The sequence below is a fragment of the Mus musculus genome, chromosome 11, assembly GCF_000001635.26.
Source record: "Mus musculus strain C57BL/6J chromosome 11, GRCm38.p6 C57BL/6J".
Classification (NCBI taxonomy): domain Eukaryota; kingdom Metazoa; phylum Chordata; class Mammalia; order Rodentia; family Muridae; genus Mus; species Mus musculus.
The window spans coordinates 75,768,239-75,796,147 of NC_000077.6; the positions used below are offsets into that span (position 1 = coordinate 75,768,239).

Consider the following 27,909-nt stretch of genomic DNA (forward strand, 5'->3'; position numbering starts at 1 on the left):
GCCCCAGGTCAGCACTAATCCTGTACAAGCATTTTAACTCATTATTTTAACATTTTATTGTGTGTATAAGTGAGGGACAGGGAGGGAAATAGAGGGAGGTTGAGATACTGAGCGTGCAAGCTGGTTCAATTGTGTGGAGGTCAGAGGATAACTTTACACCTTAAAGCTTGATACAGGGACGATCTTATTTTTGGGTGTTTATTCTAGGTTAGTTGGCAGGAAGGCTCTGGGCAACTCCCCAATCCCCACTTCCCATATGGTCCCTGGGATTGCTGGGATTATTAATGTCACATCACATCCTGATTTGGGTGTGTGTGGGTGTGTGTTTGAAATGGTTTGCGTAGCCTTGGCTGTTCAACTTGTAGACCAGGCTGGTTTCAAACTCAGATCTGCCTGTCTCTTGAGTGCTGGAACTTATGGCCTTGGCCTCCACCACCTGCATATCCTGAATTTTTTGTTTGTTGGCTGTCCTGGAACTGGGTATGTAGACCAGGCTGGCCTCGGTCTGCCTCTGTCTCCCAAGTGCTGGGATTATAAAGGTGTGGGCCACACCAGAAAGTCTTGCCTTTTTGTCTTCCAGGGATCACGCTTAATCCTGAGGCTTGTGTGGCAGGTGCATCTGATCAGCCTCACATATTCAAACTTCTGAGCCTGTTTTTCCATAAGTAACCTAGGAGCCTGTTTCAAATGGAGAGTTGTAAATGAGAGGCAGGAGGATCATCACAAGTTGGATGCTAGACTGGTTTACAAATGCATTTCAAAAAACAAAAGTAAACGCCACATATAAGCCCCAGTTGTCTTTCGCTTGTTCCCCCCAGATCTTCCAAGGAGTTTCCCAAGCTAGTGCGACCTCAGTACGACGTTCTCATTTACTTTGATTATATATCGTTATAAATATTAACAAATAAGACTTAAAAAGGACACCTTTGGGAAGGTCAGACAAGATTACAAAAATTGTTTCGTGGCGCTGCAGTTTGAGGATGTATTCTGCAGTCGTCACGTGGCAGCAAAACTGTAAGCAGTGCACGAGTCCGTGTCGAGGACAGCCAGAGTCCATGCATCGGGAGATTCACTTGGCTGGAGAAGGACGGAGGGCAGGACGCTTGGCCCGAGCTCGGCGGGCGGGCGGGCGGGCGGGCGGGCCACGGAGGTGCAGTTCCTCATTTTTGCCACTAGAGGTCAGGAGGTCACTGACTCTGGGTTGGAAGACGGGACTGTTCAGGGATTGGCTAACGGTGGTGGAGGGCGGGGCAGAGACCAGGACGCGAGGTGGATGATGGGCATCAAGAGAGGCCCTGGTTACTGACAGTACTTTGGAATGACCTTTGTTTTTGGTATCAAATTTCCTCTTTGCAACGCTGATGAGCCAGAAGGAAGATACTCGTTTGGAATGAAAGACTGAACTGATTCTGAAACTTCTCAAAGGACCTTTTCCCTTTAGTAGAGATGTAATGTACTGGGGATTTAGAAACGTTCCAGGATCCGGGAAAGTTCCATCACTTTTTAGTGGCCATCACTTTTTAGGTGGCTAGAAGCCCTGCTTCCCACCCTGCCTGTCCCTGGGATTGGCAAGGATCATCATTGAGTCCCAAACCCACTTACTGCCTGGTGCAACAGGGATCCAGGTTTCTTGTCCACCTGAGCCACCTGTTCTTTTGATGAGCTTCAGTCACCTCAGGTATAATAAACATTTAGGTATAATAAACATTTCTGTATCGTCGGGGGGTTTCTAAACTCCTCTCTGAACAAAGCACCCCAAAAGGCAAAATCTGAGTTACTCAGAGCTCAACCAGGTGCACTTAAATATCTGCTCCTGTTTCTAGCTGTATGGGGAAAACATCAGGCCGGTCCCCCAAGTTCCTTGACCTCAGGCTGGGGGTGGGACAGCTGAGTTCCAGGGCTTGGCTGTAGCCTTTGGCAAATCCTAAATGGCACAAATGATTTCAAAGCCAGCTAGAGGGTGAGGTGGCTGACAATAACAAGACTTCTCTGTAAGAGACCTCACTAAGCCCCATTAACTCCGGAGAGAGGGACCTGAGAGTCCTTGTCCTCAGATAGTCAAAAGGCTTGGAGTTTTTGCTTCAGCCCTTCACACCGTGGTGGCCCTGGAAGTTTATCAACAACTCTGGAGCCATCTCATTTATAAAATGGGTTGACCATGCCTCCCACCACACAGGATGGTGAAGATTCAATAAGAAGGCGTTTGCCAATTCAGTAACAGGCGACACCTTTTAAAGAGGGAAACCCAGTCTCTTACAAGCAACAGGTGGCTTGGTGCTGTGGAGAGCTAGAGACCTATTTTCCCTGCCAACTAGGGAAGGCTGGTGAGCACTGTGGATTGGAATCATGTTCTGGGACCCCGAGTTCTTATTTCAGCTGTAGGAGGGTTCTAGGCTTAGGGCAGGACCCCAGTGTCTTATCACTCAGTGATGGATTGAGGAAAATGGGGCTCTGAGATGATGGTGGAACTCCTTGGTTCCCTGTTCCCCCTGTGCTCCTGAATCCCAGTTGGCAGGAGGCAGTTGGGAGCTTCAAGACTGACCAGTGTCCTACCCTTTCCTAGAAACTGAGGCCAGAGTTCTCAGCTCCTGAGGGCAGAACCCCCATCCCTCCACCTTCCCCCAAACAAGGCTTTCTATTTTCCACTGCTGGTCCTGACTGTCTTGATAGGGCCAGGATGCCATAGGTAGCCGTGAAGGACCTAACACCAGCTTGAGCTGAGGGGATGAAGAAGGGAGGGACAGGTGGGCAGGAGGGATGCTTGCTTCTTTCCACATTAGTAGGATCCCTTTCTCATTCCCCTGAAGCTGACTGGGAATTTACGCTGAGAACAGGAGCAGTGTGCATTGAGACCCCTTGGGAGCAAGATCAAATGGGAGAGCTTGGGTTTGAACATTGTTTCCCAAGTGCTTGTACACATCCCTAAGCCTAGCTCCTGCCTAAAAGCCCAATGCTGCCCTAGCGCAACCCTAGGCCCCCATGGCTCCCTGTCCCCTGGTACCCTCTTTCAGGCCTCCTCTTTTCTGTATTTGGTTTTCTCCTAGCTTTCAAGCCACAGCTGGGTTTTCAAGACTGTGCTGAGCCCTGACTCTCATGGGATGCCTTCCTTGCCCTCCACCCTTCAGCAGTCAGCAGTACCCACAGCCCCTGCAGACAACTGGCTGGTTCTGGTATGCTGCACCCCTTTGTAGCAATATGTGCACCCAGATGCCCTGCTAGAGTGGGAATCCCCGTCCCAGAGGCTCACGGAGTCTATCTGCCCATCAATGCACAAGCAAGTTGGAAGCTCTGGCTGGCTACATTGTCTGTCCTGGAGTCCTGGGCTCTGCCTGCCCATTGTCCTCCCTGTAGTCTCCAGGCAGCCAGAGTACCCCCATTTCTGGGCTTGCAGCAGGGCTCCACCCCTCACCTCCAATAGGTCCTCACTGTAGATAGCCCTTCCTCTGGATGGAGCTGAGGCTGAGGATTCCCCCAGCTCTGGCCAGCTTGGATGCCCAGGGAGCTGGAACAGGTATCATGTTGTGTTTTCCTGTCCCTCTGAGGGAGGCTGGGTGCTCTTGGCCTCCTAGCAGGGGCTGCACTGTCTATGTCCGAGCAGACAACTTGGATCTTGCCCTTGGCGGCAGCTGAGAAAGCCCAGGGTTGGACCTGTGTGGGCCGGGTGGCAAGGGTGGGTGGCAGCAGATGGGACAGTCAGTCGCTGAGTACAGCCCCTGGGAGCTCATTGGTGAGCGTGTGCCAACGCTCAATCCTCTTGTCCTTGTTCTTCAAGCAGTCAAACCAGTGCTTCAGGCGCTCGCCCTTGGCGTTGATGCCCAGAACCACACCACCTGCGGAAGAGATCAGAGGGGCAGCTAGGGATTTCAGTGCCCCCAGCGTCCAGACCCATTTGTGTGTGGACAGCCCCTAGCTTCCAGCCACACCCTTCCCACTTGACCCAGTGTTTGATGTCATGTTTCTCCTCTACCAGGGACCAGAACAGTGTGGGGCAGGGTTCAATGGTACATAGTAGGGAGTGAAAAGGGGGAGGAAGGGCTACAGTGGCCCATTGTGTACCAATGTCATGCCCACAGAAACTTGTGGTCCCATGGGCTCTGAGTGCTGACCCACTCGGGAGTTGACCATCATTCTATGTCACCACAGATGCTGTGAGGTCTCCCCTCCCTGGGCCTCTCTTCTGTCACATGATTATAGTTTGGAGAGTGCCTGAGATCCCATTCACTAGGGGTAAAGTGGTTCTTGGACAGGCACACAGCTAAGTGGCCTTCCCTTCATGTACCTTACCGATGAAATCATTGGATTTTCCAATGTCATAATCCCAGACAGTGACCTCCAGAGTCTTTTTGGCCAGGTCTCCATGCTTGATCTCGTAACAGAATTCCTGCTGGCCAGAAGAGGGTGTTAAAGCCAAGGCCACTTGGCTGAGAGGTCTGTCATGTGCTCAAGCCTCAAGGTGGTCAATGTGGGGGTCACTCTAACCAAGCTGCCCACTTCTTCCCAAAGGGAGGCTGAGCAGGCCCCTGCCTCCACCCTCGTGCCCTTCTGTCTCCCTCAAGCTGCTCCCAGATGCTGCAGAGACCCTGGCTGCGATGAACTGTCTTAGTGAAGAGTCTTTGCCATCCTCTGGGGCTGGCCTTGCTTCCCAAGCACCTGCTGTCACCTCTGCCTGTGAATCCATGGCCGTGAATCAGGCCCCAGGCGTTCTGCTCTTCTTCCAACTTATTCAGTGGAAGACCCCCCAGGTCTGTGACCCACCCTCTGCTCTGAGGACCTGGGCACCCACTGTCCTGTTCTGCCAGTGGCCCTAGCGGGTATGCCTTCACTTCAGGACTTCTCATCTACAAGTTCATGTTTGAGACCTGTGCAATTGAGTTACAAACAGAAATTGCAAAATTGTCCCGTAGTAAGCTTATGGTATTGGGTTCACTGTGTCCAGAGTCATCTTGACACGCCTGCTGGGGTGTCTTGAGTCTCCACAGCCTACCTAGCATGTCTCCTCATTCTCTCCACATCTTTCTTCCCAACCCTGTCATCTAGAAGGTCACTCACACGCTGCTGAACATCCTCTCTTTCCACCCCTACCTGATTCAATATCAACCTTCTTAGTCCCACGAGCTTCCCTATTGCCAAGTAGACTTGGTAGAGCCTTACCTACCATGGCTGAGGCAACTGTTCCCTACCCTCTCTTACCGCTTCCCAGTTCCCCACAGTACCCTTTTGAAGACCAAGCCCCTCCAGACCCCCACCCAGCCCAGGCTAGCCCCACAGCTCTCATGAAGCCCAGTGGAGCCTGGCCATACCTCATTGAATTCTGGGTTTAGTGTTTTCTTCTTCACTGCTGTCTTATGCTTGGATTTCTTGTCTACATCTGGCTTCAGATATCTGGAATGATAATTGGGGACAATCAGAGGCTAGGCGAGCTGTGAGCTGCAGATGGTGCTAGCAGAAGCTATGGGGCTCTACCCTGGAGATGCGTCCCTGGTCACCTTTGTCCTAACCTGGAGACCCTGGCTTGCCCACATGTGGGGAACGCTGAGGCGCCTGCAGGGTTCCCCAGGCGTACCTGCGCCCCAGAAGAGAATGTTTCTATGCTTTGGAAATAGGATCTTTACAAATCTCGTGCCTCCCATAGGATAGCCAGTTTTATAAACCAGAGTTTGTCCCTTGTTCAGGAATTGTCATTGTCATTGTTTTTGTTTTTTGTTTTTTTTTTGGGGGGGGAGGGGGATTGGAGTTATTACAGTGCTGGATACTGAACCCAAAATCTCACACATGCAAGGCAAATGCTCTAAAAACTGACTTTAGCCCCAGTCCCACGAGCTAAGAGCTTACACACACACACACACACACACACACACACACACACACACACACACACACCCTAGATTTATTAAGAACTCACACACCATAAAATCCACCTGGTCTACCAAGTGAGATCCAGGATAGCCAGGGCCACACAGAGAAACCCTGTCTCAACAAACAAACAAATGCAACAAACAACGAGGTGGTTACAGGAAGTCATTCACAGGTGAATTCTCTTGTGCAGAACCTCCCACCCTGTCCCTGCCCAGACAATTGTGTGACAAATGCCTTGTTTCTGTTGGGTTAACATGCCCAAAGGTTTATTGACCAGAGCCAAACTTCTTGCCTGGTTTTTGCCAAATGTTGCCCTTGGAAAAGCCGAGTGCTACTGTCCAAAAAATCCTTACTGCAGGCCCAGCATGTTGCTGTGGGCTTCACACACTCACGGCTGAAGCCCGCCCATGGGAGTTCATGAGTTCAACGCCCTCCAAGTGCACGTGGTGGAAGGAGAGAAAGGACTCCTACGAGTTGTCCTCTGACCTCCACAAGCACACACTCTTCAGTCTCCTAGGTGGTTAGGATGACCCTGACTCCTGATCCTCCTGCCTCTACTTTCTAAGTGCTAGGATTACAGACATGACCATCCAGTTTCAAGTTGCCGGTCTGTTATATGAATGATCCTGGTTTGTTAAAACAAACATTAGGAAGGCTGTGTGAGCAAACGGTGATGACAAAGGGTATGTAATGAAGATGTGTATGACACTTGTGGGGTTGTTTTGTATTTGTGACACAGTCCCCCTAGTTCTCAGTGTGTAGTCCAGACTGGCCTTGTACACTCCATCCTTCCGACTCTACCTCTTAAGTGATCATGTGCGCATTGCTGAGCCTGGCTTACACAATACTGGTTAATGGCCAATCTGCACCATCATCCAAAATTGTAACAGTCTGTGTGCTCTTCAACTGGTAAACTGATTAGCAATTCATGTTTTCTGCACATACCGAAAGCTATGCAGCCAATCAAAGATGGCATCCCCAGTGTATATACTGTGTGGGTGAACCTTAGTCAAATCATTCATTGCAGGAGAGAAGCTCAACTAAGCAGCATCCAGAAGATGCTTGATGTGAAATCTGGAAAAGGCGATGCTACTGGGATAGACAACAGGCCAGAGGATGCCTGGAGCTAAGGGAATTCTGGGTAAGAGCAAAACATCTGGCTTTTTGTATCCGCTGGTCCTAGACCCTTAGATTCAACCAGGCGAGGGCTGGATTTGGTGGCGCATACCTGCAATTCCAGTTCTTGGAAGGTTGAGGCAGGAAGATTACAAGTTTATGGATTGCCTGGGGTACACAGTGAGATCCTGCCTCAGCCCCTGTCCCTGCAAAGTAGGAGGAAACTTCACTTGTACTGAGCCTCTGACGCCTTTCTCCATCTTTACTCAGAGGACAGATAGCATGTTGACATATTCCCCGTGGAAGGGAGGAGCCCCAAGCTGCGAAAGCATCCTGCTAGCACTCCAGCCAGTTTGCTTGTGCACATCAGCACCAAGGGAGACCCTAGGTTCTGGGTCACCCCTCCATGACCTGGAGTTGGAGTTCACCCAGCAGATTGGCACTGAACATGATTTCAAATGTTGGTTCCACATCTCAATTCTGTCTGAAGAGAAATGCAGTGTGACTGGTGGAGGTGACACACCTGGTGACCCTCCAACGCTGCTGCTCTTTGCCTCCCTGTCTCCACTCAGGAGTGTTCTGCATGACCCTTGGTGCCTATGGATGATGGTGCAGCTATAGATGCTATAGATGCCCAAGTTCTTACATAAATGAGCTGGCATCTGCACAGAACCCTCCACGGCCTGCTAAGTTCCCTCTAGACCCTGTATGATAACTCAGCCACTGCAAATGCTGTACACATGACCGTTACTCTGTAGCTTAGGGACTAATGGCAAGGAAGAGTCTGCACATGCTCAGAAGAAAGCTTTTTTTCTTTTAGATTTTTAAGTTCTTATTTCATGTGCATGTGTGAGCACCTGCATGTATCTATGTGCACCCTGTATACACCTGGTCCCCTCTGAGACCAGAAGGTGGCACCAGAGCCTCTGGGAACTGAAGTTACAGGTAGCTGTGAGTCAAGCTGAATTCTTCCCAAGGCTCTTCTCAGGAGATGATCCCTGTGAACTCAGATGGCATTTACACTATTGTGAATTGTGCCAAGCACTAAGGGTAGGCTATGTGGCACTTGCTCCCTTCTTCTCTAAAAGGCCACCTCCTTCTACCTAGCCCCTGGATCTCTAAGAGCAGCCTAACCCGGTCCAGATCTACTCTTGTGGGGCCCAGGCCACTGGTACCACCCCTAGCCAGTGTCTATTTGTAGCTTTTCTATCAGTGGTAGGGAGAGGAGACACGGGGCCTGGGCACACAGGAAGACTTGGCAAAGGTCTCCTGCCAGTTCCCCAAGCCTCCAGGCTCCCGGCACTGGGCCTGCCTCTTCCTAGAACTTGCTTGAGCTACTAGTGACCTTGTATCACTGGACCCAGGTTTGATCTCCAGCGCTGGAGGCCCATGTGTGGCAGTTCACATCATCAGCTGCAGAGATCGCATTTGAGGCGGAGGCAGTAGCATCTGAAGATCATGTAACTTGAATTTGGCTTCGCAGTAAATTCAAGGGCAGCCTGGAATACATGTGGCCATGTCCCCTATGTCCAAAAAGAGATAACTATTCCCTCTCCCACTGGGCGACCCTTCTGCAGACTTCAGTTCCCCCATCTATGAAATGAGACGGCTTTGCTTAACCCCAGAATCACAAAAGGAACCCAGAAGAAAACACCCTGGTGGACAAAGCTGGTTGCTCTGAGGAAACCCCCTTAGTGCCTCTCATGCTGGGCTCTGGCTCCAGCCATATAGGACTCTGGTTCTCCCAGGTGAGCAGGGGAGTCAAGCGCAGGCCTGGTCGCACACTCACGTTTTCACATAGGGGTCCGAGTAGCCATTAGCATCCATGGCAGCCAGGTGTGCACAGCGCACGATGCCCACCAGCAGGCCCTGCTTCTGTGAGCTGTACTTGAGGGAGATGAGGATGCGGCCTCGCTCTTCCAGAGACTTGTCCTCTGCCTTGTCCACCTGCAGGAGAGGGTGGTCACTCTGCTGTTCTTGTCTGCTTCCACCTTCCTAGCTAAGCAGACAGTGAGGCTGCCCCTAGTCTCCTCCCCTCACGTCCACCTGAGCATCCCTCCTCGGGGTTCTGCTAGACCCCTCTTTGACAGCCTGAGCCTTTGCTTGCAACTGTGCTCTGCTTGGGACTGACCTGAGTCCCCATGTGGTCATGTCCAAAAACCTTCCTGGAGATGGGAGTCCTGAGAGGTGAGGAAGGGATGCCTGTTACCCACAGGCCTTTCTCCAAGGTTCATGCGCAGAGTAGACATGGCTAATTGATCCCAGCACTCACCCTGAATTCAAATACAACCTTGGCATCCTTCTAAACCCAATACTCAGTCAGTCATGATCAGTGGTACAGGTGTGGGGTTCTAGGCTCTGCATGTAGTGTATACGAGCAGAGATTTTCACAGGCAGACAGAGGACACTACCATACTCTGGACTGTTTCACGTGACAGCCATTAAGCCATGTATTTACTTAGAACAAGTAAATATAATAGAGTATAAAATCTAAAACACAAAACTATGCCCTTACAACCAGAGTGGTCACCCCAAATGCCACCCCTGTGGTCCCTGTGTGCTCACAAACTGGCCAATGAGCAAGGAGCAAATTCAAGGGAGGCTCGGCAATGGCCAGAGATGCCTCTGGAATACTCAGCCCATACTCATGCATGCTTATCCACATACATGTACACACATGTATACACAGTGCACATGTGCACATATACTCCATGAGCATTCATGCATCCACAGGCACAGAGTTTTGTTTAATCTGAGGTCAGAACTTGGATATGGGAGCTGGAAGTGCCCTCCTGAAAGGTGTACACCATTTGGAAAATTTGGGTCACCTCAAGTGACATGGAAAGTTCTACCCATCACGCATGCACCCGAGTGGAGAGAATGTGACATGAGAATACAGTCTGAGAAATCCACGCACAAAGGCACTGTCTCAGCTGCTGGCTGGATTCTAAGGGCTGGACTTGGGTCCAGCTTTTGGAGCAGCCATGTTCCAGGGTCTAGTCCTGCCGGGCCTGGCACACAGGGATTAAATGCTGGGATTCCTCTGTTTGGCTTAGGCTTTGAGTAAACAGACATGTCCTGACATTAGGAGATAAAGGGCTTAGCCTGTCTTTAGCCTTGAGCACTGGGGCTCCTTAGACCCTCTGCCCTATAAACCAGAGGAAGGAGAGATGAAGTGAGAAGGCAGACAGGAAAGTGATTGGAAAGGAACAGGCACCAAGGCTCTGGGAGGGCTCAGCTGCTGAAGACAACTGGGGGCCAAATTTGTCATGACATCATGCTGAACAATTACAATGTCTCAGAGAGAATTATGTGCTGTCTCCTCTGGGCATCTCATGGCTCTCCTGGCCTAACACGCTCCAATTGAGTTGTCCTTAGTGAAGGAATTGGAATTGCCCTGGCGGCAGGCCTTTGTCTCCATCCAGCCCATTGTATCTGGTTCTTGGATCAACCCTCGCCTTCCTCTGCTTCTGGCCATTCTGAGCCCACCAGGCAGGGAACCTGTTAAAATAACACCATGCCCTGCCTTGAGCCACTCTTAGTGACTGAGGAAGTTGAGACAGGAGGATCAAGAGTTCACTGTCAGCCAGGTGGTGGAGGAAGCCACCCACCTTTATCCCAGAAGCAGACAGATTTCTGAGTTCAAGGCCAGCCTGGTGTACAGGGTGAGTTCCATGACAGCCAGGGCTACACAGAGAAATCATGACTTAAATATAAAAAACAAACAAACAACAGAACAAAAAAGAGTTTACTGCCAATCTGAGCTGTAGAGGAAGCTCAAGGCTAGTACAGCCAAGTGCCTGCCATGTAAGAGTGGGTCCTTAGCATCACTGGGAAGCTGGGCTTGGTGGCTCAAATCTGAAATCCTAGCAACGGGGGGTGGACACAGGAGAGTCCAAGATCACTGGCTAGTAAGAGTAGTTAGTGAGCGCTGGGCTCAGTGGGAACCTGTCTCAAAAAGTGAGGAGGAGAGCCATTAAAGAAGACACTCTTGTGTTGATGGCAGGCCTACACATTCACACATTTGCCTACTGCACGCACACTCACATAGACACCCCACACACATGTGAACACACATGAATACACTCATAACACTAAGTTACATACAAGTCTACACATTCACACATCTGCCCACTGCACACATATTCACATAGACCATATGCGCGTGTGTGTGTGCGTGCACACACACCCTTGCACATACTCATTCACGTTATGTTACATACAAGCCTATATAGTCACATATCTACCCACTGCACACACACTCACATAGACTACACATATACACACACATGTATATACTCACACACACCACATTACATATAAGCACACACTCACATACATTATACACACACACCTGCGTATACTCATATGCATTATGTTACATATAAGCTTACATATTCACACTTCTACCCACTGCACACACACTCACATAGACTACACACATACATATATATTCATATACACTACATTACATACACATTTAGAACATTTAAAATTTTTCTAAAAGTAAAACTTTAAAAGGGCTGGAACGCAGCTCAGTGGAAGAGCTCTTCTTAATTACTCAGGTCTTAGATTTAGTCCTCAGCGCCACAAGAATTGTTACCTTGTCACTTGTGGAAGGTGCCCTGCCACTTCTGTGATGTCCCCTCCTAGACTTGCCCCCTCCACTATGCTCTCTGCTCCATGAATTATCCCCACTCCTGTGCCATCAACAGGAAGCAAGTTCCTTCCATCTCCCTGCAACTGTGCCTGAAACACAGTATTGTCACATAGTAGCTGCTCAGTAAACTCCTGCACGGCTGCGGTGCCAGAGCCTTCTTCCACTCACCGGCAGCTGCTTCTCCAGGCAGATGCTGAATGTCTTGGTGTGATTGGGCTTCAGCTTCTTCAGGGGCACCCGAGTCTCTCCAATGAACTCATTGTGGCGGAATTTGTCCTCATCACACACGGAGATCCTGGGGGCGATGGGCTTCCACAGTCAGTGGGAATTCACAAGCGGTAGGGCGTCCCCGGGTGGGGTGTAGGCACAGGGGCCCTCACCCACCTCAGGGTCTTTCGGACCATGTCCTCATCCGTGATTCCGTAATAAGTGAGGGTCTCGTTCCACGAGGGGTTCAGGGTGTTCCGAAGAGTTTTTGTTCTGAGCTTATTTGCCTGGAAAAAGACAGAGTGATCTTATTTTGATCCTGAATGAGTGTGGCCTCAAAGGTGGCAGGCCTGGTCCTTCCATTCACAGAGGTACTATCTGACACAGGGGAAGGGACCTGAGGGCAGAAGGTGAAACCGACACTGTTATTTAGCTGACTTAAAACCAGCAAGCTTATTGGAGGCATTCAAATAGCCCTGTGGTCACAAGGTCACTAGCAGTAAAAGTAGAGTCAGGAGAGACAGGGCCTGCTCAGCTGGGGAAGTGTGCAGCCTCTATTTGGACAGGAGAGGGAATGACTGTCCCCAGACTGGACACAGTCCTGCTGGCATCTCGACTTCTGGTCCAGTCAGTCAGTGCAACCTGCCTGGCTGATGACCAGCAGACCAGGGAGGCAGGCGATGGGCATGTTTAAATGGCCAAGCGGTGAGAACTTGTTGAGGTAACCACAGAAAATTAATGTGTGAAGCATCCTGCCCCCAGACTCTGGCAACAGTAACAGAACAGAGGTGGTGGCTATGGGGTGGTCCTGTAGGGAATGGGAGGTTGCTCTGTGACTCATTCCAACTGGAAAGTTGAAATGTCCAACTTAACAGGCATTAGCCTGACCCAAGACTGCAGCCCCGGCCCTCTTCCCCATAAGAGAGTTCCATATTAAGACTGGCAGTGTATCCAAAGCCAGTGGCACAACTGGACCACTTTCCTGGATCACCTTCGTTCCCCTCCCCTTTGCTCAGGGTCTTCACTCTGCCTGTAACCCATGCTTTCCTAGTGAACACCTTATGGGTGAAATATTGCCTCTACTGGGTCGCCCGGCAGGGGAGCAGGAACAGGGGTTCTGTGTCAAATAAACCAGGCTAATGCCTCCCACACAGTCCCCATTGTGAAGCCACAACACACTGAAGTCCATCAACACACTGAAGGTCTTGCAGGCAGGCGCTATGCACCCCTGCATCCCGGGCTGGCCTGAGCTTCACTATGTATGTAGGCCAGTCTGACCTTTAACACATGGGACTCTATCTATTGCCTCTGCTTCCTGAGTGCTATATGAAAGGCATGTGTTGTCACATCTGACCCCAAGGAGTTCTTTTCTTTTCTTTCTTTCTTTTTTTTTTTTTTTTTTGTAATATGAACTCCAGGCTAAAATGGCTTCGTGGGAAATGTAAGTGGGACATTCTCTGGGGCATATAGGTAATGGACTTGTGAGGTTCCAGGGAGACCATGAGTGCCAAGCCAGGGCCATGCCTGGGGTAGAAACCCTCACCTTGCTGGCTCCAGGCAGCAGGTGTAGTTTGACGTAGGGATCAGCCAGTCCATTGTGGTCCATCGGCTTCAGGCCCTGAGTAGAGACCAGAGAGGGTGTGAGTTGAGAGAGGGGAAACAAGAGGCCTGCTGAGCAGGGCCTCCTCTCTGACATTTCCAGTCTCCCTGAAGATAAGGCCTAACAGTGCTGGGGTGGCTTCCCTCTCCCACACTCTGGCCCCTGGGGCTTTTCATTTCTTACTTTCTTGACAAACTGAACCCAGAAGACACACCTCACTCTAAACTTGGGGAGGCCTGTCTCTCTCCCCACTTTCCAGACACCACTCCTTGTTGGGTCTTCCCTCTCTGACCCCAAGTCTCCATGATTGGCTGTACACTCATCCCTACATTCCTGTGGATGCTGGGAAGGCACTTCGGTCCGAGTCCGGGAGGTCAGCTGCCATTTCCTTCTGCATTTGCTGGTTGGTGTCCCTAGAAGTCACCGGCTGCCTGCCATGGAGTGTCCTTCCACAAGATGGCACCCCTTGATAACTTTGACTTCAGTTTCTTCCGCCAGCCCAGGAATGTACAGCTTAGGGTAGGGGACTCACAAGGGCTCAGCTAGCCTGGGAATTAAGTTTACTCCTTTCTGGTGCTGAAGGCCTATGGGGGTGGGGAATAGGGAGGCAGCAGAGGTGTGCGTGGACTATATTCCAGATGCACACGTCTGGAATGGCTCCATTCCTGGCCAGATGGCTGTGGTAGTTTGAATATGATTGGCCCAAAGAGTGACATTATATGGAGATGTGGCCTTGTTGGAGTGAGATGTGGCCTTGTTGGAGTGAGTGTGGCCTTGTTGGAGAAAGTGTGTCACTGTGGGTGTGGGCTTTAAGACCAGTCTTAATCTAGCTGCCTTCAGAACAAGAGGTGGAACTCTCAGTTCCTCCAGCCCCACATCTGCCTGGACGCTGCTATGCTCCCACCTTGATGATAATGGACTGAACCTCTGAACCTGTAAGCCAACTTCAATTAAATGTTGCCTTTTATAAGAGTTGCCTTGGTCATGGCGCCTGTTCACAGCTGTAAAACCCTAAGACTGTGCCCCAGATCTTTCTTCCAGGTCCAGCTCTATGGGCTTGAAGGAGCTCTCAGGTGGGGCACCCACCCATCATTTCTCTTCTGTGTGTCCCCAGGCCTCTGAACTTTCTAGTTAGACTCAATAGTCTCAGCTTTATCACAGGGGAAGCGTTAATCATTCCCACAGTCTGAGTGGAACAGAACAAGGAGGAATGCAGGTGTGGGCGAATGGGTGCGACTCCTCTCCCCTTTCCAGGCTCTCAGACAGTATCAGAGAAGTAGCTGGGTGAGGGTAGGGATTTAAGCTAGGCTCAGAGCTACTGAGGCTTGACCTGGAGGAAGTGTGTGTACCTTGATAATGGTGGCCATTCACACTCACTGCCAGATCCTACCCCCAGGGAGCTGCCCTGGGGGGGTGGGGGATCTGGGGGCCCAGCCTCAGTAGGGGACAAATGTGGGTTTCTGTTTTATTTCTACTTCTTGCACATTTGCTTATGTTTACAACATTTTCACGGGTTTCTCTTTGCCCTTGTAGATCTTTGAGGCAGGAGACTGGCCAGAGATAGTGCAAATACATACCAGTCCAACTTCTGAGGCCCTGGGGCATCCACAAGGGCTGGCTGGGACAGGGGCAGCTGTCATGCTAAGCTGGCAATGAGGTATGCTCTGCCCGTTGGCTCCCTAGTCTATGGTTGGTCCCTGATGTTACTTTCACACCCGTCTACCTAGCAGGTCCCTGGGCATCCCAGAGCACCACACACTGGTGTAGAAGAAGTAAGGGATGATGGGTTCAGCCAGAGGCTGGGTTCACACAATGACACTAGCTCAGGCAGCATCCCTGTCCCCTGAGTCTAGGGTCTGCCCTGCAGGGGCCTACGTGGATAGCCCCCAGGAGCTGACTGAATCCAGGAGAGGGGAAGGAGGCTGTGCTCGGCCACAGGTAGGAAAGGGGTTGTCTCAGGCAGATCCCATCAGCTTTTTGTGTTGCCAAGCGATAAAAGTAGGTGTCACTGTCCCAGAGATGGACAGGGAGATGCTATATGAGGCCATACTACTAGCATTGAGAGGACCTGGCTTACAGAGGATAGACTCCCCCCAGCCAAGTTCTTGTCATCCTTGCACTGCCCAGGGGCTACTGTTCACTAGGTATTAGGGACTGGGACTTTTTGGTTAGTCAAAGTTGGGGTTCCTAGTGCTCAGCCTAGAGAGACACCATAAGGTGAGATGGCCTGGTGCACAGGGACAGAAACTGCATGACTTTGTCCCTGCAAGGTCCCTGCAGACAATGGGGAGGGGCAGCTTGTGCCAGTAAGGAGTGGCAAGGGGAGATAGGCAGCTGTTCTGAGGGCAAGGCGTTTCAGCTTGGCAGGCTCAGAGGCTCGGGGATGGCCGGCAGCGATGGAATATAGCCACCCCAGCATTCGGCTGCTAAGTTTCCTGTGTGTGATATTTTATCACAGTTAAGAAGTAACCCTGGTCTCCCAGTGCTGTGGCTCTGTTGGGGTTCTCCTGGGCACTGCTTGGAATGGTGAGCCTTAAGTTTACCTGTGTGTTCCTTGGCAGTACCCTGCAAGACAGTGTTAGACAAAGTGCTGGGTGCCAAGTGTATTATTTCTACCTGGCTCACCAGCCACACCCGGTGTGAGGTGAGTCCTGTTACAGATAACCAACTGAGATACATCCTCTCCTGGGGGATGACGGTGACCAAGTGACCTGGTTAGTTTTATGTCAACCTGGTGCAAGGTGGGTTTCATTTGAGAAGAGAAAATGTCCCCCTAGGTTGGCTAAGAAGAAAGCAAGCCATGAGGAACAAGGCAGTAAGCAGCACTCCTCACTGGCCTCTACATCAGCTCCTGTCTCCAGGTACTTGCCCTGAGTTCCCTGGATGATGAAGATACAAGCTGGGAGATAAAAACAAGCCCTTTCCTTCTCAAGTTGCTTTTGGTCAGTGTTTTATCATAGCAACAGAAAATTAACTAAGACACCAAGTCAGAAGGCAGCCTAGGAAGTCCATATACCATGGATTCCCATGAGGCTCTGCGTGTGAACCCTGCCCCTCTTCAGTTTAAACTCTGTGGCTCCCCTCTGGGGCCTCAGTATTTCCCAGGCCTGTCCTCCTTTTTGTAGACACTTACAGAGAAGAACAGGGTCACCATGGTTCATAGGCCTCTGGTCCTCACCTCCATGTACACCAGTACCCAAGATGATCTGTGCACACAGGCACGGATACACATACACACACACACACACACACACACACACACACACACACCGGGAACAGGGAGAAGGCAGCAGGAACCCCAGGCTCTGAGATGGGGCAAGGGAAACTGGCCTCTACCAGAGTGATCTGACAGCTGGTCCCCAAGCCAGACAAGCTCTGCTAAGCCAGGAGGAAGGGTAGGATGGGCTCTGCCTGGCCCTGCAGTCTGCCTCTCCCTTGCCAGGTTGGGGTTACCAGGTGCTCAGCTCTGATGGGCTATCACACCCTAAAAAGGAATCAGAGGAGTGAGCAGGGATGCAGGATGGAGTGGCAGGGCCTTCAAGTACCCAGCCTGGGCCCTGAGCCCAATGTAGATGGTTCTCATAATTGCCCATGGCAGTTCACATGAGTGACCCAGGCTGGGTAGAGATATGGCATGGGGTGTCCCTCTAGGCACAGAGCCAAGGGCAGCCCCTCAGTGGCAAGGTGGGTCAGAAAGAAGGGCAGGAAGATACAACAGGTTGGGGGTGCTAAGTGAGGCCTAGGCCAGGCAGCACTTGGAAGCTATTCCATGTGTGCTGGGCTGGCCCAGGCCTTTCCACAGTCCTACAAGGCTCTCTAATGGCCACACGGGCCCTTACCTTTCTGGAAAACATCAGCTTTGGCACCTTTCTCCCAGAGGGAGCAGTGTGAAGGGAACGGTGTGGATGAGACCATGGAACAGACGCAGGTTCAATGCAGAGCCACAGAGGGACACAGGGAATAGGGTCTGACCAGTCTCTCTAGGTCTATAGATGTCCACAACCCTCCACAGAAAGGCTTAGAGGACCTCTGGGGTTCAGACCCAATGGCTACCACCCTGCCTAGAGCCTAGCTTCTTCAGTAGTACCTGTGACTTCCAGCATAGAAACTTCTTAGGGACTCTAGGGAGCCTAGCAGCTGGAACTTGGAGAGACCCGGGGACAGTGGAATCCAACCTCCTTTGTCTCCCCCAACCCCCGCAAGACATTCTCCATATCTCCCCCTTCCTCAGCGACCCCTCCCAGGCTCCAAAAGCTGCCTGGCTTTCTGTAATCCCACCCTATCCCACTCTGGCCAATCTGGGAAGTGGGCAGCTGCACTCTATATAGCAGGGACACCAGGGAAGTCTGGACAGATGGACGGGCAGGACCCTGCCTCCTTCCTGAACCCCGAGCTGAGGCTGGCGCAGAGCCTACCTTGGCCTTGCTGATGGTGCAGTGCAGTGCGTTGTTCTCCTGGTCATAGAGCAGACTGAAGTCCAGCGTACCCAGGGCGGCTGTGGGAAGAGGAGGAGGAGGGGTCACACGCTGGCTGCATGGGAGCAGGGATGCAATTTCCTGGGTGGCTCTGACAGCCACATTATTATTACATTTGTTTGTACAGATGTGTGCACATTACATGTGCCAGGGCGTTCACTGTGGAGGCCAGAGGACAACTTGCAGGAGTCAGCTTTCTCCTTCCACCATGGTGGTTATGGGACTTTAATTGGGTCTTCAGACTTGGCTGCTGGATCGTCTCACTGGCTACACTGTCTTCTCCCTTCTTTCCTCCACCCCCACCCCCACCCCCAGCTTTCCTGGAACTTGCTCTGTAGATGAGGCTGGCCTCAAACTCACAGAGATCAGCCTGCTTCCACCTCCTGAGTACTGGCATTTAAAGGCGTGTGCCACCACTGCCTCCTGGTACATCACGTTGTTTTCAAGATGAACAGATTCTATTTGGTGGTGCCTGCTTTCAATTCCAGCACTTGAGAGGCAGAGTAAGGTGGAGCCCTGTGTGTCTAAAGTCAGCTTGGTCTACAAACTGAGTTCAGGGTTAGCCAGAGCTACAAAGCGAGATCCTGTCTCAAGAATAAATACATAAATAAAATGTATTTGGAAAAACCACAGGGCAAATGTGTCCATCACAGTCCTCAGAATATGTGAACATGGGGGGCTGGCAAGATGGCTCAGTGGTTACGAGCACTGGCTGCTCTTCCAGAGGTCCCAGATTCTATTCTAAGCACCCACATGGTGGCTCACAATTATCCGTAACTCCAATTCTGGGGATCTGACAGTCTCTTTTGGCTTCTATGGGCACCTGTACCACATGCAGGCAAAATACCCATACACATGAAATAAATAAGTAAATAAATAATTTAAAAAGAGACTATGTGAGCACGAATCTGCAGATGAGCTGGCTTCCTGGCATGCCCCCATGGTGCACAGTGACAGTCTCTGCCCCTATGGACACTAGCTGTCCCCAGCAGCTTCTGTCTTCAGGCTGCTGGACAAACTAAAATATAAAATCACTTTTGCTTCTAAATGGCTGGAATTAGCTAGAGCAAGCAAAATGTGGTTACAATAAGGCTTAGTGAGCCCACCTGGGGATGGCACTGAAGCCATTTTAAATGACACAGATGACTTTCATATGGAGATTAAGGAAGTGGACAGATGCACAGTGCTGAGGCCCAGTGGCAGCTGACTTAGGGTGGAGGCACAAGTTCAAAGACGCCATCACCAGCCCAATCTACAGGTCTCAGAAATAAAGCAAAGTTGTTGACAAGAGTGTGGTCCAGGAGCAGATCAATGGCCTAGCCTGTTCTGGGCCTTGGTTAGACCCACAGCACTAAAAGATAAACCCAACACCTCAAGCTCTAGTAAAGACAGAGTAAAAGTCTACCTGTATTAACAACATACCCTTCTTCCCAGGTAACGGGGGAAGGTTTAAGGGTGTAAGAAGACCCACGGGGCAAATGTGCTCATCACAGGCCTTGGGTGTGCCATTCACTGACTTCTGGCCTGGGGATCTAACTTAGGAGTAGAGGCCCCAGGTTCAATTCCCAGAAAGAAAGGTTGCCAATAAAGAATGTTACTGGGGCTGGTGAGATGGCTCAGTGGGTAAGAGCACCCGACTGCTCTTCCAAAGGTCAGGAGTTCAAATCCCAGCAACCACATGGTGGCTCACAACCATCCGATCACGAGATCTGACTCCCTCTTCTGGAGTGTCTGAAGACAGCTACAGTGTACTTACATATAATAAATAAATAAATAAATCTAAAAAAAAAAAAAAAAAAAAAAAAAAAGAATGTTACTGTTTCCAGCTCAGTGTCTGGTACTGTGACAGCTGAGCAGCTACAGTGTGGCAGTCTCTTTCTCTCTCCCACTGAAACACACAACCCTGGGAGGGATGGTTCCTGTCACTACCAGATGAGGAGGCCCACAGGTTCTGGGTGCATTACTTAAGTCCCATATGTGGTAACCTTATCTTAACCAGGTAGGTGGCCCAGAAAGGGGCTCTCAAACCTTCCTTCTCACTGTCTGTCCTGTCCCACGGTGGTGCTATTGTGTACCAGACAGCTTTCGGTACCCTTGCTTCAGTGCCCCCTCTCCCCTCCCCCAGGCAATGACACATAATGGTGTGAGAAGGCAGAGGACAGGCTCTGAGAGGCTACAGGACCTGACCAGCCTGAGTGGCTGACTGTTGATTGAGCCCCCAGGTGACAAGGGACACCACAGCTCCCTAGTCTCCAGGGCCCTTAGAGATCGTAAGCGGGCAGTGACAAGCCAGCTGGGTCCTCATGCTGCTGCCTCCAAGTCTTCAAAGGCATTGGTAAGTCCCGAGGGCCAGGCAGAGGACACAGCAATAATTGGGTTCAGCTGCCACCTTAGGAACGTCACTTGCTACAGCTGTGTCCTGCCATGTCCCGAGGGTTCCTAAGGAAAAGAGCCAGGGTGTGAGCAAGGAAGACCTCTGAAGTCCCCAGACAGCAAGGGACACATTCTTTAATATCTTTAACATTCTGATCAGGTCTCACATTTGCCTGGTGAGCCAAGAGCCAGGAGAGCTTCAAGAGGGTCTCTGGGCCTCAGTGTGAATTGAGCTATCAGGGGAGGCTTCTTGGAGGAATCGACAGATAGTAGTTGGCCAATGGTATGAGGGTCTCAGAGGGGACATCATAACCACAGGCGTCTGTGATGGGGGAACGATGGCTGAAGGGGTGCTGGGATGGGTGACGGGCTGGGCTGAGCCTCTGTCCCCATCAAGGTTCTGTGCTGGACTCCAAGCTGTGCCTGCCTTTACTAACAAAGGCAGGGCCGCATCCTAACAGTCTTCTGTGTACAGCAAACGCTGTGCTCTTTGTTCTGAGAGACATGTGGAAACGGGTTGGGTTCCCCCATCCCAACAGGGGGGTGTTTTTGTCTCTTTCTGGGGGGCAGTTGTGAGTGTGGAGAATAACATTTGTTGTTGCACTCCACAGGTTCAAATCCCAGCTCAGCATGTTCTTGTTGCATGACTTCACCTCAGTTTCCCCATCTGTAACCGGAGATAACTATAACTACCTCCCAGCACATGGGGTTCCTCAGGGACATGGTTCTTGTGCGCTGAGTTTGCCCTTCTAAGGACTTCCTGGAAGGGACTGCCTTAAGCTTGATCACCCTCTCCCTGCCTTTGCAAACTTGACACATAAGCAGAGTCATAGCTATGACTACCACGATTCTTCGGTGGGTCACAGTCACAGCCAGACAGAAGAGATGTGAGGTGATTGCTCCACTGGGGGTTCCTCTGGAAGCACAAACAGCTATTTCTTGCATAAACCAGGTAATACTTGTTAGATCTGTGTTCAGACTAAGTCGACAGATGTGTAGTGAGCTGTATCTTCCCCTAGTGAAAAATGCATTCACTAGTGATGACCACACTGGGTTCTTTGCTGCAGCATCCTTTCCCCTTCCAACAGGTGTGCAGGTGAGGATACTAGGGGTGAGAAGGCTACAGCGGAGGATGCTGAGAGAGAGGATGCTGTGGATGATGATGCTGTGGGAGAGGATACTGAGGGTGAGGATGCTGCAGGTAGGGATACTGTGAAGTTGCTATAGGAGAGGATGCTGAGAGTGAGGATGCTGCAGGTGAGGATACTGTGAGTGAAGATGCTGAGCATGAAGATGGGAGAGGATGCTGTGGGTGCTGCAAGTGAGGATGCTGAGGGTGAGGATGCTGAGGGAGCTGCAGGCGAGGATGCTGAGGGTAAGGATACTGCAAAGCACCATCACCTTATTAGCAGCCACCCAGCTGGGCTTCTGCAACATCATTCTGCAGAGGTGATGGCTTTGCATTATAATCAGTTTCCATGATGTCCAGCTAAGGCTACCAGCTCCCTGAAGACCTCACCCTGTGAGGGTTGGATGCTGCCTCAGGTACCCGGAGGGTGGGGGGACCAGCAAGCAGCAGATGGTCAGTGGTCATGGTGGAGCTGTTCGAATGGCATTGCAGTCCAGCTACTTCCCAGGAGGAGGGATTTGGTGTGATTCCACATATAACAGCACATACTCCATGTTGTCTGCTTGTGTCCCAACCCCAGAGGACAAGACAGGGAACACGGGGGCTGCCTCTTGAAACACTAACATCTGTTACCATCACCTGGGAAGGAACAGTGTTCCCAGTGTGTGGCCAGAAAGGGCTGACGGATGTCTAGTACCACCAAAGACCTAGAAGGAATTTTATCTTGTCACCAATAGCTTGGTCAGCATTTGGAGAGACTGCATGTGTGGAGGAGCTGTCTTAAGGGACATGTGACCCAAAGTTTGCCCTTTCCATTTGTAGAAATGAGGCTCAGAGAGGGGAGGTAGCCAAGTGAGGTGGCCCTGAAGGGCTGGAGTTAAAGCCCTGTCTTTTCTTTCTTTCTTTCTTTCTTTCTTTCTTTCTTTCTTTCTTTCTTTCTTTCTTTCTTTTTTTTTTTTTTTCGAGACAGGGTTTCTCTGTATAGCCCTGGCTGTCTGGGAACTCACTTTGTAGACCAGGTTGGCCTCGAACTCAGAAATCCACCTGCCTCTGCCTCCCAAGTGCTGGGATTAAAGGCGTGTGCCACCACCGCCCAGTTTAAAGCCCTGTCTTAAAGCCTAGTGGCTCCCTGAAAGTTTTTCTTCCCTATTTTGGGTAACTCAAGTCTTGAAGATGCAGCTAGAAAGAAAGAAAGAAAGAAAGAAAGAAAGAAAGAAAGAAAGAAAGAAAGAAAGAAAGAGAGAAAGAAAGAGAGAGAGAGAAAGAAGAGGAGGAGGAAGAGGAAGAAGAAAAGGAAGAGAAGGAGGAGGAAGAAGAGGAGGAAGAAGAAGAAGAAAAGGAAGAAGAGGAGGAGAAGGAGGAAGAGGAGGAGAAGGAAGAGGAGGAGGAAGAAGAGGAGGAGAAGGAGGAAGAGGAGGAGAAGGAAAAGGAGGAGGAGGAAGAGGAGGAGAAGGAGGAAGAGGAGGAGAAGGAAGAGGAGGAAGAGGAGGAGGAGGAGGAGGAGGAGGGGGAGGAGGAAGAGAAGGGCTGGAGACATGGCTCAGCAGTAAAAACCCTTACCTCATATGACCAGGCCCCTGGGTTTGAGCTTCAGCACTGGGGCAGGGCAGGGATGGGGACTCACCACTGATCTGAGGGCCTGAGCAGAGTGGTGGTGACAATGGTGGTGGCAACGGCAGGGCCCAAAGGACGAGAGAACGTGCCTCTCTGCAAGCCCCAGGATCTCGAGGGCCTTGCCCTTAGAGCCACTCAGATCACAGGCCCTGATGAAAGTTTACATCTTTGGAAAAATAATGAAGGTTGGTCACTAATGGGCCTCTGAGAGTTGTCACTGACTTGCTGATAATTATAGCGCTTTAATGGGGCTAATTCAGAGAAAATCAAGCACAAGGCCCTGTTGCTTCCTCTGAGGCTGAGCGTTCCCCAACAGGGCCAGTGCAGACAGGCAGCTGGCGGTGACCTTGTTCTGCACTTGAACTCCCTTGACCCGTCCACCCTGGGAATCAGAAATCCGTCCTTTTTGTTTGTATTTGGAAGAAAAAAAATCAGCCTCTAAAATAGTTTCACTGGGGCTGATGAGATGGCTCAGTGGGTAAAGGTGCTTGCTGGCAAGCCTGGCGACCCGAGTTCAATCCCCGGGATGCACATAAACGTGGAGGGAGAGCACTGACTCCACAGACTTGTCTTCTGACCTCCACATGTGTGCTGTGGCACCCGCACACCTTTTCACACATACACACAATAAAAAGTACAATAAAAATGTTTTCTTTTTTAAATTGGCAAGAATGCATAGAAAATTATCACGCCTGACTTGAAAGCACTTATAAGTGGGGAGATTGAGACCCTGAACTAGGTTGGCACCGTGGGAGAGGATGCAAGGAATGAGTGATGCAAGGAATGAGTGATGCGAGGAATGAGTAATATATCTCTACTTTGCGGAGTCTAGAGACAGAGCTGAGACTTTAGCTCCTTTATCCCCCCCCCCAACCCCCACTCCCTGCTTCAAGTCTTTCAGAAGTCCATGGCGTTGAGACATCCTTAGTTTGGCATTTACACCTTTCTATATGATCGCTGTGACCTCATCAGCCCCTCTCCTTTGCCTTAGACACTTGCTCCTTCTACCATGCCTCCACTGGTCTGTGCTTCTGACATTTCCATTCCTCTGCTGCTCCCCTCCCCCAACTCCCCTTAACTCTGCCAGCCTTTTTTCCCCTTCCCCTGCCTCAGAGCTGAGGCCTCTGAGGATGTCTGCCTCCCCATCCCTCATGTTGGGCCTCTTGCTGAGTTTCTGTGACTGTCCTAAGATGAGAGACTGTGGTCCAGCCCATGCCTGGACGGTGTCCTGACACACAATTGGCATTATACTGTTGAATATGATAGAATATGATGGAGGCCCAAAGGCATTCTGGGTGAAGGAAGAGGCATGCACTTCAGTAGCTACGACATGCCATGCCCAGGAGAACCTTCTAGGAAGACCCGACAATGGTTTCCCACTTCACCCTTGCTCCATACCTCCCTGGGCTCCCGTCCTGACCTAGCTGAGTGAGTCATTTGGGAACATGGGCACGTGATGCACTTCTAGCCAATGAGACAAAAGGACAAGCCTCCTGGGAACTTCTAAGAGATTTTCTGGATCCTAGACATGAGAATAGAACATATTTTGTTTAAATCAAATAAGATCTTCTATATATGTGATGCCTGGACCCACAGCAGCCACCTTGGATCATGAGGGTCCCGCTTAGCTGATGGAGTCTGAGAGCATCATTGTGACTAGGTTCTGCATTTGATGTTCCTTATCCATATGCCCTTGGGAATAGAGAACCTGCCCTGGTTTTCAGCCCAAGAGGGAAAGAGCTGACTGAGAGGAAGGACTGACAGAAGCCTCATCACCAGGGATGCTGGAGGGCTGCTCCAGGTTACCATGGTGTCTGCAGCAGGACCTTTGCCTCGGCTGGCGTGAGCTACTTTGAATTGATTTCATGGTACTTGCAGTCCAAAGCCTCTTAGTCATTGCAGCTTTGGGGTCTGCATTCCCTCTGCACATGGGCAGCAGGTAGCTTGGGATACCTGGGAGCTGGGGCCTTGAGTGATGCTGTGTGTTCTTCCCTGGCCTCCTAAGCTCAGTAGGGAATGAGGTGTGTGTGTGTGTGTGTCTGTGTGTGTGTGTGTGTGTGTGTGTGTGTGTGTGTGTGTGTGTGTGTTCATGTGCCCATACTTGCATACTTTGTAGTGACAGGCAAGGGAGGGGCTTTAAAGAGGAGAACATGGCTAAGCAAACAGGCTGTTTTTGCGCCTCTGCTTGGACAACAGAGCAACCGCCCTCATTTCTTTTTGTCCGAACAGATAATCCAATAATTAGAGCAGCAAATAGCATAACCCTGGCTAAAGCCATAATGAACCATCTGGCTTGAATCACTTAGGCTTATTCTAAGAGATCTGGTTGTCAGAGCTCAGAGGGTGCACAGCCTTGGGTGCCAGGTACAGGGTGGTCCTGCTCAGGGTCTCCTCACCTGTGAGAGCTACAATCCTCGTGCTCTTAGCCCCAATGAGATGCCCAGCTTCATACCCACTTCCCGGCTCTGCAAGCTCCAGGCCTCTTCTCCACACTTGTTAGTGTAGCATAGTCGTCTGGGTGTGGCCAGCCCCCAGTTTCAGTTGAGAAAGCTGTATCTAGGATCCAACTCATGTGAACCTGTCTCCAGGGAGGACACCTGTGGCCTGAGCCCAGGGACACAGCATGGTTCTGTTTGCCCCACTCCCAGCTGTTCAAAGAGTGTCCTGAAAACACCGGAGTTGACAGACAGGAGGTGGGGCTTCTGGCTTGCTTTATTCTTTCTGGTGGGTTTCCTCCCTCTTGGTCTTATGTCATCCCTTGAGCTGCTATGGCACCTGGAGAGTGGCCTGTGGCTCAGGCACAATCTTTGTCCACCTGCTCACTCCCTCACCTGCAGAGAGAATGCTGGAAATGGGAATCACTTCTATCCTCTCTTCCCAGGATGACTCTGGATCCCCCAAGGGGGCTAACTGTGGTCTTACTTAGAGCCTCCCTAGAGGGCAGCCAGCCTGGATCCTTGCACAGAGTGCCAGGAATTGGGCAGAAAGTAAATCCAGGGCGCAGCTCTGAAGATTTTAATAAATTCAGCCCACCTAGTTTCCCTCAACCTGCAGGACAGCAGAGGGCAAGGCCTGCTCCCCAGCCTTTATGCTTGTGGGTAGGTTCTCCATATGCCCTGAGTTAGGGGGTCCAGGTCTAGAACGCACACAAAAGGCAGTGTTCCAGCTCAGGCTTGATCCACCTCTGTTGATGGGCTCTCTAAAGTGAACAGTGGAGTCTGTTCCCAGGGTGACACTGTGAACTCCCATCCTTAGCGTCCAGAGGCACATGGTATGCTGGGGAACAGTCAGCCCCTAGCCCAGAGGCCCTGGGGAACGCCCAGACAAGGCATAACTACCAATGTTGCACGGAGGAGGGGCTGCTTTTGCCTTGGGCAAGCTGGGATGGGTCCCCCCAATCCCATGGGCCCATGGCATCTATGACTAGGTTCTGAGGCTGGCTTTGTTTTTTTTTTTTTTTCTAAGTGAAACAGGGTGACAGCTGGGCTGGGGCCCTTCCATGTAGTCACCCCAGCCGCAGCCACAGCCCTCAGCAAATTCACGGGACAGGTGATGTGACTTCTTCCCTCCTTGGCTTCCTGGATGGTCCCTGGTGGGCAGGGTTAGGCATCCTCAGGGACCACACAAGCCACCAGGAGAGGTCCTGGCCTGGCTCGGGAGACCCTGGTGTCTGTTGTCTCCCTGGGGCTGAGTCCGAGAGGAGGGGGCGCGGCTGGGGACCCTCCTGACCGGGGAAGCCGGCGTAACAGGTGGGCGAAGGTCCACGGCCAGGGCCGGCGGGGTCCGCAGATGCGGGAGGAGGAACCGCCAAGGTTTTTCCAAAGGACAAGCGGCCCCGCGGTCCTGGTTCTCGGCCCGCGCACCAGCAGAGCCGTGGCGCGGTGCGGGCCGCCGGGCCCGCCCCAGCTACCGCAGGGTCCCCAGCTCTCCGGGTGGACACCCCGGGACAGCCCGCACAGGGCTCTGGGGCCTGGCGCAACCGCGCGGCCCGCAGCAACTGGTGTCTCTCCGGGGCGCAGCTCCGCCCTTCCCGGGAACAAAAGCCGCCGCCCGCGCAGGAGCTCCTGGCGCGCGGGCCGAGAAGGGGTGCGGGGCGCGCCTCGGGGAGCGGAGGCCTGGAAACGGGGCGCCCCAGAGGACGCCCCCAAACTTCCCAGCTCTCCCGTGCGGTTGTTCCGGGCGGCGGCGGCGCTTGCCCTGCGGGGACCCGGGTGCGGGGAGGGGGCGAGCGGCCGGCGACTGGGAAACTTACTGCAGTCGTCTGACTCGTAGCCGTCGACGTCCGGCTCGTCCTCGGGGGGCTTGGCGGGCGGCCTCGCGGGGCTGGGGCCGGGGCTGGGGCCTGGGCTGGCTCCGTAGGCTCCGAAGAGCTGGTCCACATCTTCGTCGTCGTCGCGGGCGCCGTCGGAGGGGCTGCGGGGGCTGGCGCTGGCTGCGGGAGAGCGCGCGGGGGCGTCCGGGGGCGCGGGGGCGCGGGGCGCGGCGGTAGGGGGGAGGCCCCGCGGGAAGCGGGGAAAATAATCGGAGATCTGCTTGATAGGCCGAATGGGGCCGGGACACACGTCGATGGCCATATGCTCCTGGATGCTGATGGTCGCCTTCTCCCCGCGCCGCCGGAGGGTCATGCAGGCAGCGCCGCGGCGCGCGGCCCGGCCCGGCCCGGTGTGACCCCGGCCCGGGGGCAAGTCAGCGGGTCCCGCGGGGCGCTGCGGGGGCTGCGGTCATCGCCAGCGTGGCCCCCGGACGGCCCTGACGCGGCTGCTGCCTGCTCGGCGGCGGCCGGTGCGAGTGAGTGCGGGGCCGGCAGCAGGGGGCGGGCCCAGCCCGCGTCACCCGGCAGCAACCAAGCGGTGAGTGTGCGGGCTGCGCGCGCGGGCGG

The 27,909-nt window shown here is 52.1% G+C and overlaps 1 protein-coding gene and 1 long non-coding RNA gene across 3 annotated transcripts in view; one reads left to right on the forward strand and one right to left on the reverse strand.

The window, feature by feature from the left end:
• Window positions 1–31: 31 nt before the first annotated feature.
• On the reverse strand, window positions 32–27,822 carry Doc2b (double C2, beta). Its single transcript, NM_007873.3, has 9 exons — window positions 27,283–27,822; window positions 17,855–17,934; window positions 13,383–13,457; window positions 12,017–12,126; window positions 11,801–11,927; window positions 8,762–8,919; window positions 5,301–5,382; window positions 4,285–4,381; window positions 32–3,830 (listed from the first exon to the last, which is right to left on the reverse strand). Exons 1-9 carry the CDS (start codon window positions 27,653–27,655, stop codon window positions 3,694–3,696), a joined length of 1,239 nt encoding a protein of 412 aa, NP_031899.2. The 5' UTR covers window positions 27,656–27,822; the 3' UTR covers window positions 32–3,693.
• The window catches only part of Gm12339 (predicted gene 12339), a 58,104-nt gene continuing 57,765 nt past the window's right edge, over window positions 27,571–27,909 (forward strand). For both annotated transcript variants that reach the window (NR_136932.1, NR_136933.1), the window contains exon 1: window positions 27,571–27,880. This is a non-coding gene — a long non-coding RNA (predicted gene 12339). The remainder of the gene's footprint in view (window positions 27,881–27,909) is intronic.